Source organism: Hippopotamus amphibius, chromosome 1, assembly GCF_030028045.1.
Source record: "Hippopotamus amphibius kiboko isolate mHipAmp2 chromosome 1, mHipAmp2.hap2, whole genome shotgun sequence".
Lineage (NCBI taxonomy): Eukaryota > Metazoa > Chordata > Mammalia > Artiodactyla > Hippopotamidae > Hippopotamus > Hippopotamus amphibius.
Window position 1 is genome coordinate 128,388,896 of NC_080186.1, and position 14,173 is coordinate 128,403,068.

The 14,173-nt window shown below is 57.7% G+C and overlaps 1 protein-coding gene across 1 annotated transcript; it reads left to right on the plus strand.

The window, feature by feature from the left end:
- The first annotated feature begins 299 nt into the window (after positions 1 to 299).
- On the plus strand, positions 300 to 9,336 carry SNCB (synuclein beta). The gene is made up of 6 exons (XM_057728482.1): positions 300 to 548; positions 1,121 to 1,250; positions 4,033 to 4,074; positions 4,286 to 4,404; positions 8,274 to 8,363; positions 8,699 to 9,336. The coding sequence occupies exons 2-6, from the start codon at positions 1,130 to 1,132 to the stop codon at positions 8,729 to 8,731; spliced, it is 405 nt and encodes a 134-aa protein (XP_057584465.1). The 5' UTR covers positions 300 to 548; positions 1,121 to 1,129; the 3' UTR covers positions 8,732 to 9,336.
- Positions 9,337 to 14,173: the final 4,837 nt, after the last annotated feature.

The following is a 14,173-nucleotide window of genomic DNA, read 5'->3' on the forward strand; positions in this document are numbered from 1 at the left end:
AATAAAAACCACAGCTGAGATCCAAACCCGTCTGAACTCTAAAACCAACGGCAGTATTTCTTGCCTACTCTGAGCACGCCGCCTCGCCTCCCCCACCAGACGAGGCTCTTGGGGGCAGGACTTGAGTCTGACGACGCTCCGGGGTCCCCAGCGGCGTGTCCAGGGCCCGCCCCGCAAGGCTAGCGGGCTCCGCGGAGATGTCACCCTCCCCGCCCCCTGTCAGTCAGGCCGAGGGGGTGGCGCGGCCGCCAGGGGGGGGCGCTGAGCTCAGAGCTGCCGCAGCGCCCCAGCCAGAGCAGAAGCGCGCGAGCGAGCAGGGCGCTAGGAGCGAGCGGTGGCTGGCGACGCACCCAAGGCCAGGGCACCACTGCGCCCCGGCTCAGGGCTCGCTCCCCGCCCGCTGCAGACCAGCCTCAGCGCCTGGCCACGGCCGGATCCCCCATCGGCCCCGAGTCCGCCTTAGCCCAGGGGAGCCGAGCCCCTGCGCCCGCCTGCCGCAGCCGCCGCCGCCGCCGCCGCTCCATCCCCAGCCCCGGCCCGGCATCCAGGTGAGGCGGCCGCGCTCCGGGCGCCCGGGAGGAGGAAGGGGCTGGGAGTGGAGAGGGGACCGGCTGGGACGGGGAAGGGGCTGGAGAACGGAAAGAGGACGCCGGTGGGTGCGTGTCAGTGAGCGCCCCGGGGTATGTGTCTCTGTGGCTCAGGGTCTGCAGCTGCCCGGGCGGCCGTGTGGACGTGCGTCCGCGCCCTTGTGCCCCGTGTATGTCAGTGTCCGTGCGCGTCCTGTGTGTGCACGTGAGCGTGTCCGTGGAGTATGTTTGTGTACATGGCCGTGTGACTCTGTCGTGTGGGTACAAGCAGGGCCTGGGGTTTCGCGCGGTGCCCAGCACTCCGGTTCCGGGGGCTGCAGGTTGCAGGGCCCCAGATAACCGAGGCGGTGGCCCCTCCTGCGTCCCGGGTTTCAAGGACGCCAGGACTCGCCGCGGCCCTGTGGCCTCAAGCTGGGGAGGGGGTATGGCGGGAGGGGGTTCCGGGCCTGGAAGGGCGCGTTCGGTCCCTCCGGAAGGGCTGGGGTGAGGATGCGGGGCCAGCGTACCCGTGCCCGTGTGTTCGCCCTCCCCAGGCCGCCAGGATGGACGTGTTCATGAAGGGCCTGTCCATGGCCAAGGAGGGCGTCGTGGCCGCCGCGGAGAAAACCAAGCAGGGGGTCACCGAGGCCGCGGAGAAGACCAAGGAGGGTGTCCTCTACGTCGGTGGGCGAGGGGCGGGGCTTCTGGGGCTGCTGGGTTTGGGTGTCCTCCTTGGGAGTGGAGAAGAGGTCCTTAGAGGGAAGGAGTAGGGGGTCTGGGCAGAAGAATATGAGTCAGCAGATGGGGCCGGGTCAACAGGGGTCACTGAGGACATAGCCAGCCGATGGAAACCTGCGTCGGGGATGAGACCAACGGGAGGAGGAATGCGGGAAGGGTTGGTGCCCTCACCTGGGGTTCAGCTGAAAGTCCAGGGACCAATGCGGGGATCAAAGAGGATAGCCTTCTTTTCCTTATTCTTCCTGTTGTTAATGGTTACCTGGTGTTGAGCTCTTACTCTCTGCCAAGACGGTGTGAAATACCTCCATGACATCTATTACCTCATTCAATGCTCCCTGCCCATCCACAAACCAGGGGAACTGGGGCTTCCTGGAGGTTTAACTATCCTGGTCAAGGTCACAGCTGATACAACCTGAAGCTGGAGTTTGAGCCAAGTTCTATGGACTCCAAAGTGCCCCCTCGCCTTGTCGTGCTCCCCCCTGTATCCTTGGGGCTCCCTCCCAGCCATCCTCTCCAGCTACTTCCACCTCTGAATCGCTCTTTGGGTGTCCCTCCTCCCAGCGGTTCCATCATTGGCACCTCTCCTCTGGGTCCACCCTCCTTGCAGCTGCCAGCTGTCATCAGGAGAAAGGCTAAGTGGTTAAAATATCTCACCCTAAGTGGGAAAAAAGGAGGGAGGCTGCAGGGTCATTTGCATAAAGGGAGACAAGAAACTGACCGAGTTCTGTCTGCCGATTCAGGGCTTACTTTTGTGCGGTGGGTAGAATTATCTCCTATGCAGGCTGTAGAGGGCTGGTTAACTTGCCCAGGGTTGTGGCAGATTTGGAATTGTGGTAATTTCAAAAATACTTATTGACCATTTACTATGTGCTGGTAGGGGCCAGATCTCCTGATAGTGATGCCAAGTATTCCAATAGTGGGATTTGACATCCAATGGCTGGGGTGGGGGCCACTTTGATAGGGTAATCAAAGAGGGTAGCATTTGAGCTGAGCCAGAAAAATAAGGAGGGTGGGAAGGGGGGGTGCAGGAAAGGCAGGTGCAAAGGCCCTGGAATGGGCTGAAGGACACTGGGTTCAATAGCAGAGGGCAGAAAGCAATGATAGGAAATGAGATCAGAAAGGTGGGCAAGAGCCAGTTCATGAGGATCCCTTGCAGGCCAGGGCAAAGCATAATTATCATTGCCATGACAGACCAACATGATCTGACTTCAGTATAGAAAGGTCCCTTGGGCCTCTGGGGACAGAACACATTGCAGGGAGGCCCACTGGGAGGAAACACAGCCACCAGATGGGGGTGGTTGGAGCTAGGGCAGAGGTGGTGGAGACTGGGAGAAGGCTTGAGCCCACGCTTGCTGGACCCCAGCTCTAGCCTCCTTCCTCCCTCCTCCCTCAGCCCTTCACTGCTCTGGACCTCTGGCACCCCTGACACTGTCTCCCTGCTAACAGACTCAGCCTTCTCCTTAGAGTGGCACCTCCTGCTCCTCCCCCTGACCAGGAACTCCTGATGGCCCCAGTTCCTACTCCTCAAAGCCTCAGCTCCCTGTAGCTTAGCATTCAACACGCTCCACGGTCCTGCCTCAGTTTCCATCGCTCTGAGCACACAGACCCCGTCGATGTGCTCCGCACAGGCCCTGAAAGCACACCTTTCTATGCCTCGCCTGCATGGCTCTTTGTGCCTGGAAGACGCTCCTTAGCCTCCTTTCTGCATATCCACCTGCTCCCCATTTGTCAAGACCTGGGCAGTGCCCCTCCCCCATCATGTACCCCCTGGAGGCTGGGAGTCCTTTTCCCACTGCTTGAGGTCCAGGGTACCAACTCTGCTTTTCTCTTCACCCCATCCGACAGTGAGCCATTGGCCTGGAACCTGAATCAGAGCAGGTGCCAACAAGCATTTGTGGGGGGAATAAATGGATGTGCGTGCACAACCCGCACCCCCCTGCCAGTCTCTGGGTCTAGCTGGCCTTAGCCCTGAGACTCCTGTCTTCCTGCACCCTCCTCCAGCCAGCCTCAGCTGGCGCAGACACCCGTTTCTGGCTCCATCAGCTGTTGTCTGGGTTGCCAAATCCTCAGGAGGGCTCCCACCCTCCGCCTCAGGTCAGGCTCTGTTGCCTTTCCCAGTTGCTACCCTCCTGGGAAGGCCCAGTCAATGCCGTGGGTGTGAGTCACCATCTTCATGTTGCCCTTAAACCCATCCTGCATATAAGACACTCCCTACTTCGGCCAGAAGAAGGGATGTGCACCTAGTTAGAAAAGAGTCTTTAGAAGAAATGGAGGAGGAGATGTTGGGATGTGAGTGTCCTCGGGTAGGATGTGGGCAGTTATGCATCAGGGGCACCAGGGCACCTTTCCAAATACAGAGCCTTTTTTTTTTGCCTGCCCCCAGCTCCACCCCCACTCCCACCCCCCATCTGCTCCCATCCTGGACAGAGGATTAAATGAACTGGCGCAGGTAGAATGCTTTCCCAGTGCTGGTGCTCAGGCAACATCCTCCAGAGGATATGGGTATCATATTAGGTGGGATGGCAGGGGACAGACAGTGGGGAGAACTTGAAGTCCTGAGGATGTAGGCATGGGGGGCACTTGTGGGATTTGGAGACCCAAGGAGGCAGTGAAGGACCAGGATGCCCACTGCTGACTGGGTCCCTCTGCCCACTCTGTAACCACTGTGCTTGCTGGAGTCTGTTCCCTCAGCTCAGAGCCCTTACGTGTGCTCCTTTTGTCCCTGCAGGAAGCAAGACCCGAGAGGGGGTTGTACAAGGAGTGGCCTCAGGTATCAGCCCAGTCCTGCTCATTCCTGTTCCCTCACTCTGCCCTGGGATCTGGCTGGTATCCAGAGAGTGGGGGGGAGGGGTTGGTGGAGGAGGGCACCCCCAAGCCTTCCTAGGGGTGTGCTCCATGGGAACGAAGGCCCTGGGACACTATGGAGGAAGGGGGCATCTATGCCTGCTTCACCCTGGCCCCCAACCCTCTCCTTGATGCAGTGGCTGAGAAAACCAAGGAGCAGGCGTCACATCTGGGAGGAGCTGTATTCTCTGGGGCTGGGAATATCGCAGCAGCCACAGGCTTGGTGAAGAAGGAGGAATTCCCCACTGATCTGAAGGTGAGCTATCCTTCCAACACATACATACACACAAACACACACACACACACGTGCACCCACGTGCCAGGCGTACCCATAAACCTGCCACCAGATTCCTTGTGCCCCCAGCCAGCTTGGGGCACAAGCCAGCTTGCAGGGCCCTGCTAGACACAGCTCAGCGTGAGTCCACATGAAGCTGTGTATGGGCATGGCACTCCCCGTGACTGTGACCCAGATCTGGCTGGATACGTGTATCCTGCTCGTGAGTGTCATCTGGACCACTTTGGCCTCGTCCGCATATGTCACTGATTGTTCACTCACGTCTTTTCAGTCAACAAGTATTCATGACAGAGAGGGATTGTTCTAGGGGTTACCGTACTGACTAGGTTCCAACATTGGTGGAGTCGACACTGTAGTGGGAACAGATACAGTAAAAAGCTAACCAATAAGCAGTATGGTTTCAAACAGGGGCATGTGCTATGAAGAAAAGACAAGGGTGATGGGATAAACAGTCAAGCAGTGAGGGGGCTACTTTATTTGGGAAGGATTCTCTGAGGAGGTGACATCAGAGCTGACACCCAAGGGATGATGCAAACCATGTGGAAAGTATATTTCAGGCAGTAGGAACAGCATGTGCAAAGGCCCTGAGGCAGGCATGAGCAGAAGTGGGCCATGGGGAGGGGTGAACTGTGTGTCACACATCTGTGCAAACATGTTACCCCAGGCAAGTGGTGGTGGCTACCCATGTGTGCGTGAAGTCAGCCTTCATTAGGACATGCTGTAGGGTAACCGCAGTAAGCTCTGGAGCCCCACGGAGCTGGATCTGAATCCCAGCTCTACTACGTCCTGACTGTGTGACCCTGGGCAGGTCCCATCATGTCTTTGAGGCTGATTCTTTGCCTCTAAGACAGGATATGAACACAAGAGGACGTTTATGTAGATTAGAGATCATGTAGCTCAGAGGTTCTCAAAAACTTGTGTGCATCAGATCACCAGGAGGCCAGTTAAAATACATCCCTAGAATTTCTGATTCAGCAGGTCTGAGGTGGGGCTCGAGAATTTGCATTTTTAACAAGTACCCAGGTGCATTTTTAACATCACCTGGGTGATGTTGATGCTGCAGGTCCAGGGACCACACTTTGAGGACTACTGATGTAAGGAGCCTGGATGGCATATAGTGAGTGCTCAGTAAGAGATGATGGCCCCACGATGACGTGATCAGCCTGTGTGTGCCCCCAGGGGCTTGTACCACCATAGGTGTGCTAGGACAGTGCACTCTGTGGGTCTATACAACGTCTGTACAGACATGCCTCCCGTGGGGTGCTCCGTGTTGTCCACACGTAAGTGCAGTCTCTGCCTCTGTGGGGGTGGGGCTTCCTTCAGCTTGATCAGGAGATCAGTGTGTGTTCAGCATGAGCGTATCCATCAGGCTGTGGGAGGAGACGCCACCCCAGACATTTTGCACAGTTGGTTCCTTCCCCTGTCTGAAGGCTGGGACCTGACTCAGAAGTTCTGGTTCAAGTCCTGTATCTGCATTTTATAAGCTGTGTGACTTTCCATTTCTTATCCTTACGTTTCCAGTGATTGCTCCTATTCATTCATCTCTTGTGTGGGCAGGCACTGTTCTAGACATTGTACATGGAGTCACTCACTGACTCTTTACAACATCCCTATAAAGAAGGCGTCACAATTAGCCCATTTTACAGATGAAGGAACTGAGGGTCAGAGAGGTGGAATGACTTGCCTGAGATCGCAAGTCCTTCCTGCCCTCCTGAAAAGGTGGTTGGGAGGCTAAGCTCAGGTTCATGTCACTGTAGTCCCTTGGTGGCGACATGGGGCCAGGCCCAGCGCTGAGATGTGGGGTGCAGAGAAGGCAGGTCTGGGCCCAAGCTGTCAGCCTCAAGTCTTGGTGATGAGCCTTTGCACAGAACCACTTCTCTCGGGCTACCCTCCCCTTACCAGCACTTGTTGACAGCTCAAGCCTCCTCTCTCAAGGGAGCTCAAGATCACAGACTTACAATCCAAAGCCAGGCCTTTGGGGCCACTGGCCCCGTGGAGAACCCCTGCAAGGGGGGGGGTGTGAGTTTCTGTCTCTGCCTCCTAGTCTGCTCACATACGTATTCATGGAAGCCTCCCTATATGCATACAAAGCAGAGACACCATCCCATTTCCCATCCGAGGCAGCTGAGATGGGAGGTAAAGCGACTTACCTAATGTCAAAGAGGTAGTGAATGGCCAGGCTGGGATGGTTTTTAAGTGAAATTTTGTTGAAGTACAGCATTCATGTAGAAACCACACAGCTCCATGAAATTTTCACAAACTCAATTCCCCCCAAGTAACCAGATCAAGACACAGAGCATCAGCCCCTTAGAAGCCCCCTTATGCCCTCCCCCAGTCCCTATTCCCAGGGCCAAGACCAGGATGAGAGAAGTGAGGTGTCTGGGGCACAAAATTTAAGGGGGTTGCTTATCCCAGGGTCTCATGTGCACGCCAGGCGCCCGACTCTCCTCACCTTTGTCCTGGCCTGCCTCCCCCTCCGCAGCTAACTGCTTCCTGACTTCTATCGCCACAAATTAGTTGGGTGTTTTTCAACTTCACATAAATGTTATCCTAAAGCACATGTCCTTCTGTACCTGGCTTCGTTCGCTCATCAGTAAGCGTGAGAGTCAACCACACCATGGTGCACTGTGGTCCTCCATCCTCCAGGTGCAGTATACACTGTGTGATAGGACCCCAACGCACGTATCCGTTCTCCTGTTGTTGGACGTTTGAGTTGTTTCCAAACAATGTGCAGAGCTGGGATTCTTAACACTCTGTTTCTTTCCTGGGTTCTGGTCACAGCTGGGTGACTTTGGGCAAACTAACATTTCCCCACCTCCTGGGCCTTGGTGGACCCCCCTGTAACTGGGGGAAGTGAGCCAGGCCAGGAGTGTAAACTCATGGACCCACAGGGTGCACCTAGACAGCTAATGTGAAGGAGCTGCAGCTGCCTGGATGGAGTACAGAGATGCCAGCCCTCCAGGGCCCCAAGAGTCTTACCTCCGCCCAGTAGGGAGGGATAGAGGGTCCACGTGGAAGTGGGGGTGGTGGTGTGCCGCTTGCCTACAGGTTCCCCCACATGTGGCCTTGTGCAGCCGCGCATGGACCTCAGGTTACTGCGTGTGCCCACGTGGGCAGCCAGCTTAGTCCCGTGTTTGTGCGCACATATGCACTCCCCCACAGGGGACTGGCCGTGTGTCTGGCAGCCCCTATTTGCGTGCCTGCTGGCCTGCATCGGTCTGGGCAGCAGATGCACTGGGAGGGGGGAGAGTCTCAGCTCACACATCCAAGCAACACCCTGAGCTGCTGCTTCCAGCTTATCTTAAAATAGCAACAGCTGAAGAAACCAGGCCACACAGGGCCCTGGGGGAGGGATGGTGGAAAGTGGCAGGGGAATGGCTCAGAGCCCCTGCTCAGCCCTGTCCCTGAGCCTCCACCTCCCTCCAGCCCAGAGGAGCCTCCAGCGTTATCTCTGGGGTCCCGATACTCACCCCCCTCCACACACAGAGCTGACACAAAGAGGGTAGGGAGAAACAGGTGACCGAGTGTGTCGTCTGTCTCCCCATCCCATCCAGTCCAAATGATGGATGCGCAGGAGGCTGCCAGGTGCTGGGGAGAGCGGTATGGGGAGTCCGCTCCCCCTCACCACCTGCAGCTTCAAGCCTTGATTGGAGCGATTTCACTCCTCCACCCCACTTCCAAGGCACTCCAAATAAACAATTTAATTAAAAATTCTGGTTGCACTGCCAACAAAGCCTAGCCTTCCCCCAAACAGCCAAAAGCTTCCCAGGGTAGGGATGTGGGGGCATCCCCAGCTGGCCTCACGGGCCCTGTCTCTTCTCTGCCTGCAGCCAGAGGAAGTGGCCCAGGAAGCTGCTGAGGAACCACTGATCGAGCCCCTGATGGAGCCAGAAGGGGAGAGTTATGAGGAACTGCCCCAGGTGAGGGGTGGCAAGGCTGGGTGGGGCTCTGGGCATTCCCAGCTGGGGTGGGAGGGTCCTGGCAGGACACGGTGGGGCCGAGGAGCTTCAAGCCCCCTTTTTCTAGAACCCAGGGCAGGGAGGGAGGACAGATGGGGCCTAGCACTGGGCCCCAGGCATCCCTGCCCAGGAGCATCCCAGCGATCCCCAACTGCCATGTTTCTCTCCTGCCCAGGGGAAGGGGCGTGCACGCCTCCTCCTTGAGGGGGCGGGGCCTCGGGGAGGACCTGGCCACTTGGTCTCCAACCCCTTCCTCTTTTGCTCTTCTCCACTCCACCCCCATCCCTCTGATGCAGGAAGAGTATCAGGAGTATGAGCCAGAGGCGTAAGGGCCCAGGACGGTCCCCAACCAGCAGCACAATCCCTTCCCCGTCCCCTGCCCCACCCCCCAGAGCCAGGGCTGTCCTTCTACCCCTTCCCCTCAAAACACGAGATCTTCCTTGGCCCCGAGGCGCCCCCTCGGAGCCTGTGTTGAGTCTATCTGTCTGTCCTACCCGCCCGCGTCCAACTCCGGGGCATGAACAGGGCCGGGACTGCGGCCACGGCTGGGAGCCTCGCCCCGCCTGTGTTGCCCCCTCCCCGCCCCATCCCGTCTAGTGTCTGCGCGGATGTAGCATGTTCTATGTGTTTTTAAACGAATCGGAAAGCGACAGCTCCCCTCCATCCCCGACAGAGGCTCTCTGAGGGGCCTCCGGGCAGCCCCAGAGCCCCCCACCTCACTCCCACATCGACCCCAAGAACCTTTTCTTTTTTTTAAACCAAAACCAGGAGCCAGGCTGTGCCATACCCCCTCCCCCAGCTGGCCCGGCCCGAGCGCGGGCGTCGTGTGTCGTGATTGTGGCATGGAGAGTCCCCCACCCCTGTGTGAGCGTGTCCCGGGCGGGCGGGCCCGGCCGCCCCCCGCGTGTCCATGAATAAAGCCAATCTGTCTGTAGCAGGCGCCGCACGGGCAGGGCTGGGCTGGGCTGGGCGCCGGACGGGGCTGGCCGACAGGCTTCCAGGGTCCAGCCTGCCCCACTCCCCTCTTTGGGACCCGGCACACTCAGCCCAGATACAAGACTGACCACCTCGGGCCTCAGCTCCTACCCTCCCCCGGGGACGACCTGGATGGAAGGGACCCCAGGCTGGGACACGAGGACGGCTGGGAGGCGGGAAGGCGGCCTCGAGCGCCCCCTACTGGACCGTAAAGCACCTACTGGATGTGCCGGGGGGAGGGGAGCCGGGTGGAGGGGAGCCGGGTGCTGCCCAAGCGCAGGACAGACGCGCTCACGCCTCAAAGCAAATGCAGCGCAGGCGCAACGATGGCCACGCACGCGCGCACAAGTGTGCACGTACGCCGGTCCTTGAGCGCCAGCCCAAGCGTAAGCGCCCGGCAGGAGCGCACCTGCACTCACGCGATCGCGCGAGCTGGTCGACAGGTGCGGACCCGCGCGCGCACTCGGAATTGCAGGCACGCTGCGAAGAAGCTCTGGGAAAACAGCAGCGTGGTCACTAAAGAAGCCGCCAACCCTAACCTCTACCCCGAGGACACGGACACGCACAAAACCCTCCGCACCCCTGCCCACTGCACAAAAACTCATCCCAGGGGAGGGGAAATGGGCAGGTGCCCCAGGAAAAAAGCAGAGTTCGCACAATCAGTGCTCCACCCTCCCGGAAAGGAGTCCGGAAGTTTGCAGCCTCGGCCGAGGTGAGCAAGGGTCTGGAGAAATCTGGGAAACCGGCCTGGAGCCTCGAGCGGATGGGGGTCGGCGCTAGAGGGCCCCCAACACCGCCTAGGTGCTGTCTAGGGGGCGGAGACTCCGGGGTGCTGCGCAGAGGCCTCGCCTCCATCAAGGCGCAGGCACTCTGATTGGCACGGAAGCTCCCCGCACCGCGTACGCGTCGAGACCCCGCCCCAACCAGGGATAGGCCCCGCCCCCGTCGATGCGGCTTTCCTGGTGTCTGTTGCAGCAGCCGCCCGCTCACCTGGCTCACGCAGAGGCCCCGCCCCCGCCCTTGAGGAAGCTTTGCCGCTGTAGCCCCCAACCTCGCCCGAGTAAGGTCCCACCCCTTCTCTGCCTGGTCCTACCTTTAAGACTCAAACCTTGTTTCGCCCCCAAGGGCTGGAAGGAGCTTGCTCGATGCAGTCAACAGCTCCCCCCCCCCACTCCCCCCTCGCCAAGTGTTTAGCGCTCCCTCCTTCCCTGAGTCGTTGGGGGCGGGAGGTGGTGCCACGCTCGAGAAGGCCTTGAACGCCGGGGGAAACCGGGTCCACTCGGGTCACCTTGGCCTGCAGTGTAGGAGCCTTCACTTCCGGAAGTAGGAGGCTGCTGGCAGACGCATGTGCAGGGAGAACAAACCGGAGGGCCGCAGTTCTCTGACTCAACATGCCGGTTCCAAGATCTCCAGATCCTTTTTGCCTGAATTAAGACATTATTTACAACCCACAGTCCGCAGGGATGGCGAACTCGTGGCCCTTAGGTTGAATTTGGTCTGTAGGGGTTGTTTAATTTGCTAGCACAAGGTTTAAATATTTTTCATTTGATCCCAGTTGGCGACAGTCCCTTACCCTTCCTATTGTGTTCCTCCATCCACTTCACTCATTTTCCTGAACTGCCTGGCCTCTGAGGAATTTGAGTTTGCCACCTCCTTGCCAGCTACCAGCACCTGATCCCCATTTTTAGATGCCAAAACCAGGTTCACCATCTGGCTTGTGAAGAGGTTTATTCCTCCTTGCCGGGTGCCAAGCCACGCACCTGGTTTTCTGAGCTTGATTTTCTGTTCAGAGACCAATGTTCTCATCTGCAGGGGTCACTTTAAATGCATTCCAGGCACAAGCCCAGAAGCGTCAGCGGCAGATGCCAGCCCTGTGTCAGACCGCAGTCCTGACTGTGAGTGCGTGTGTGAGAACGCATGGCTCCTGGGCTCCTGCCTCGTGACTGGGCCATTTCCCCACTGCCCACTCTTTCCCGGGCAGCCCACAATTGCCTCCATTCATTGCACTTGGAACTGTCCTCAAGGATTCCTCATTAGCCTCAATTTCCGGGTGAGAGGATGGAGGCCAGAGACGCAGAGTGACCTGCCCTATAGGTCACATTGCTGGGAAGTGGCAAAGGCCACATTCAGCCCCAAGCCTGACTCTGAAGCTCAGTTCCTTTGGAAATTTCCAAAAGGGACTTGCTCTGAGGGGAGACAAACAAAACCCACCAACAACGGAAAAATGTGGAGGCAGCAGAGTGGTGATAACAGACACTTGTGTGATTTCATGGAGACTACAAGTGAGATTGTGTGCGTGGAGGGGATGGGGGAACTGTGTGTGCACACGTCCATGTGGATGCAGGTGTATCTCTGTGCACACGTGTCCGTGGAGGTTGCCCACGTATTGTGTGTGTGGTGTGTGTTGCTCTCCTGCTCTGTTCTTAGAAGTAAGAGGCTGCAGGGAACAGCACTGCAGGTCACTGCCCTGGCAGAACTCATGTCCATGGATCTGCAAATACATGGATCAAGATAATTTGGGGTTTTACGGAGAACATAAAATAGAGCCATGTGATATATCGAGTGTGACACAGTAAGGGTGCTGACCAACATTGAATTGGGTGGTCGGGTCAGGCGTCTGAGGAGGCGAGGTGGAGCTGAAACCTGAAGGAAGAGGAGGTGGCCTGGGAGATCTGGGGAGGGGGGGCATCACAGCACAGGAAGAGCCCCCCGCGTCTGTGTGGACACAGGGTGTGTGGTTGGCGAGGCCGAGCCTGACCAGGCATCCGAGATCTGTGGGTCCAGCCCCACCCCCCACCTGGTCCACACCTTCCCTTCCTTTGCCCGCTTCTTTCCTTCACCTGGACATCTGCCTGCAGCTCTGCCTGTTGAAATCCTACCCTATTCTGAGCTTCCCCCAGTCCTCTAACCAGAAATGACTTCCTCTTGTCACTGCCATCCGGCTCCACTGTGCACGTGGAGACCCCCTCTCACCCATGTCAACACTTGGTGGACCTTTGCCGGCTGGCTAACCCGCAACTGCCCTCTCCCCTGATGAAGGGATGGGGGCTGTCCCCGTGCCCCGCCATTCGCCCACCTCCCTCCCTGTCTCCCCACCCCCACCCCAGTAATGCGGCTCCACAGCTTTCTCTGGAACTTTATTTTTGTTTTCTCCCTTCCCTATTTATAGCTCTCTCCCCTCCGAACCATCCCTGCATCCATCCTGTTGCCTAGAAACCGGCTCTGGGCTGAGGGTGGGGGAAGGCCAGGCGGAGCCCAGGCAGGGGGAAGGAAGAGCTGTCACCCCCTCCCCCTCTCGGCACCGCCCCCAGATTCCCAGAAGCCCACCCGCCCTCTGCCCAGCACCCACGGGTGTTTTTTAAAGATAAAACAAGATGTGAAAAGCAGCAGCCTTTGTGAAGTCCTTCATGGCTTCTCAAGGTCAGGATACACATGATTGCACTCATGCCTCTCCACACCCTGCCCAGCTGGAGGCCTGGACCCATTTTTTCATAAGAGGAAACTAAGGCTTTGCAAAGCAAAGGTCCTATGGGTCAAGTCTTCTCAGTAGACACTCCATGGCTCTGCACTTGTTAGCCATAGGATATTGGCCTGAAACATGGAAAAGAAGATTTAAAAGCATAGATGATTCCATAATTCGTTAGTTGCAGAAGGGTGAAGAGAACCGTTTTGTTGTGATCCTGCCATACACGAAGCAACCAGGCATACCTCCCCCACACAGTCCGCATGCCCCCTACCATGTCACTCACCCAAGCCACTTCCAGTGTCCCAACTGTGGCCCCAGCATGGCCCTGCCATGCCCCACATTCCCCTACCGTGTTCCCACTGTGCCCCCACCATACCAAACTACAGCTAAACTCCAGCCCTGATGCTTGCTCTCCACAGATTGGACCAAGATGCCTAAGTGTGGTTCCTGGCTCTGTCAGTTTACCAACTGTGTGACCTTAGATGGTTCACACTTCTCTCTGAACTTCAGTTTCCTCAGCTCAAACGTAAGGATGCTAATTTCCACTCCTAAGGATGCTATTAGTCTACTCCACAACTAATAAGAGAATTAAAGGCAATACTAATGAGAAAGTGCTTTGAAAACTAGAATACTGTAACATGGGAGTGATCCATTAGAGTAGTAAATATAGTTATTACTGTTGTTATTTGGGCCAAAAGATGGGGCAGGAGAGCCAAAGTGGGCCCTGGGATCAGAGAGGGATCGCGTTGCCCGTGTCCAAGCAGAAGCATCCTCTTCCCCGGCAGAATGAGGGGCATGGATGGGGGCTGCCTGGGAGCACCTGCAGACCACTGAGGAGTAGAGGGGGCACAGAGCCCCTCTCGTGCCTGATTCCTCCTTCTCAAGTGCCCATGCTTCCCATCCCCATCCCCTACTGCCCTGCTCCCTGTCCCCCACCCAAGGCCCATCTCTGCCTTCAAAATAGGCTCTCTGGGCAGAGTGGGGGGAGAGGGCTGCCAAGGAGCAGCTGGGCCATGATTCAGCCTGAGTCACCCATCCGAATCCCAGGGCTGCCCCAGCTGGGCAGGGGCCTGCAGCTGCTGGGGGGAGGGGGCCTTTGTGGGCAGCAGGCCGTGCTCATAGGTGCCCGGGCCAGGGGCTCTCATGAATATCAGGGCAGTGCTGTGAGGGTCTGAGAGTGGTACATATGAGGAGGTCGGGTGATCCCATGGGCCTCGGTTACCTGCACTGACTAAGGAGGCAGGGTGTGTGTGTGTGTGTGTGTGTGTGCACACGTACACCTGCGTACCCACGGGTGTCATACGTATATCTGACTAAATAAAGAAGGGCT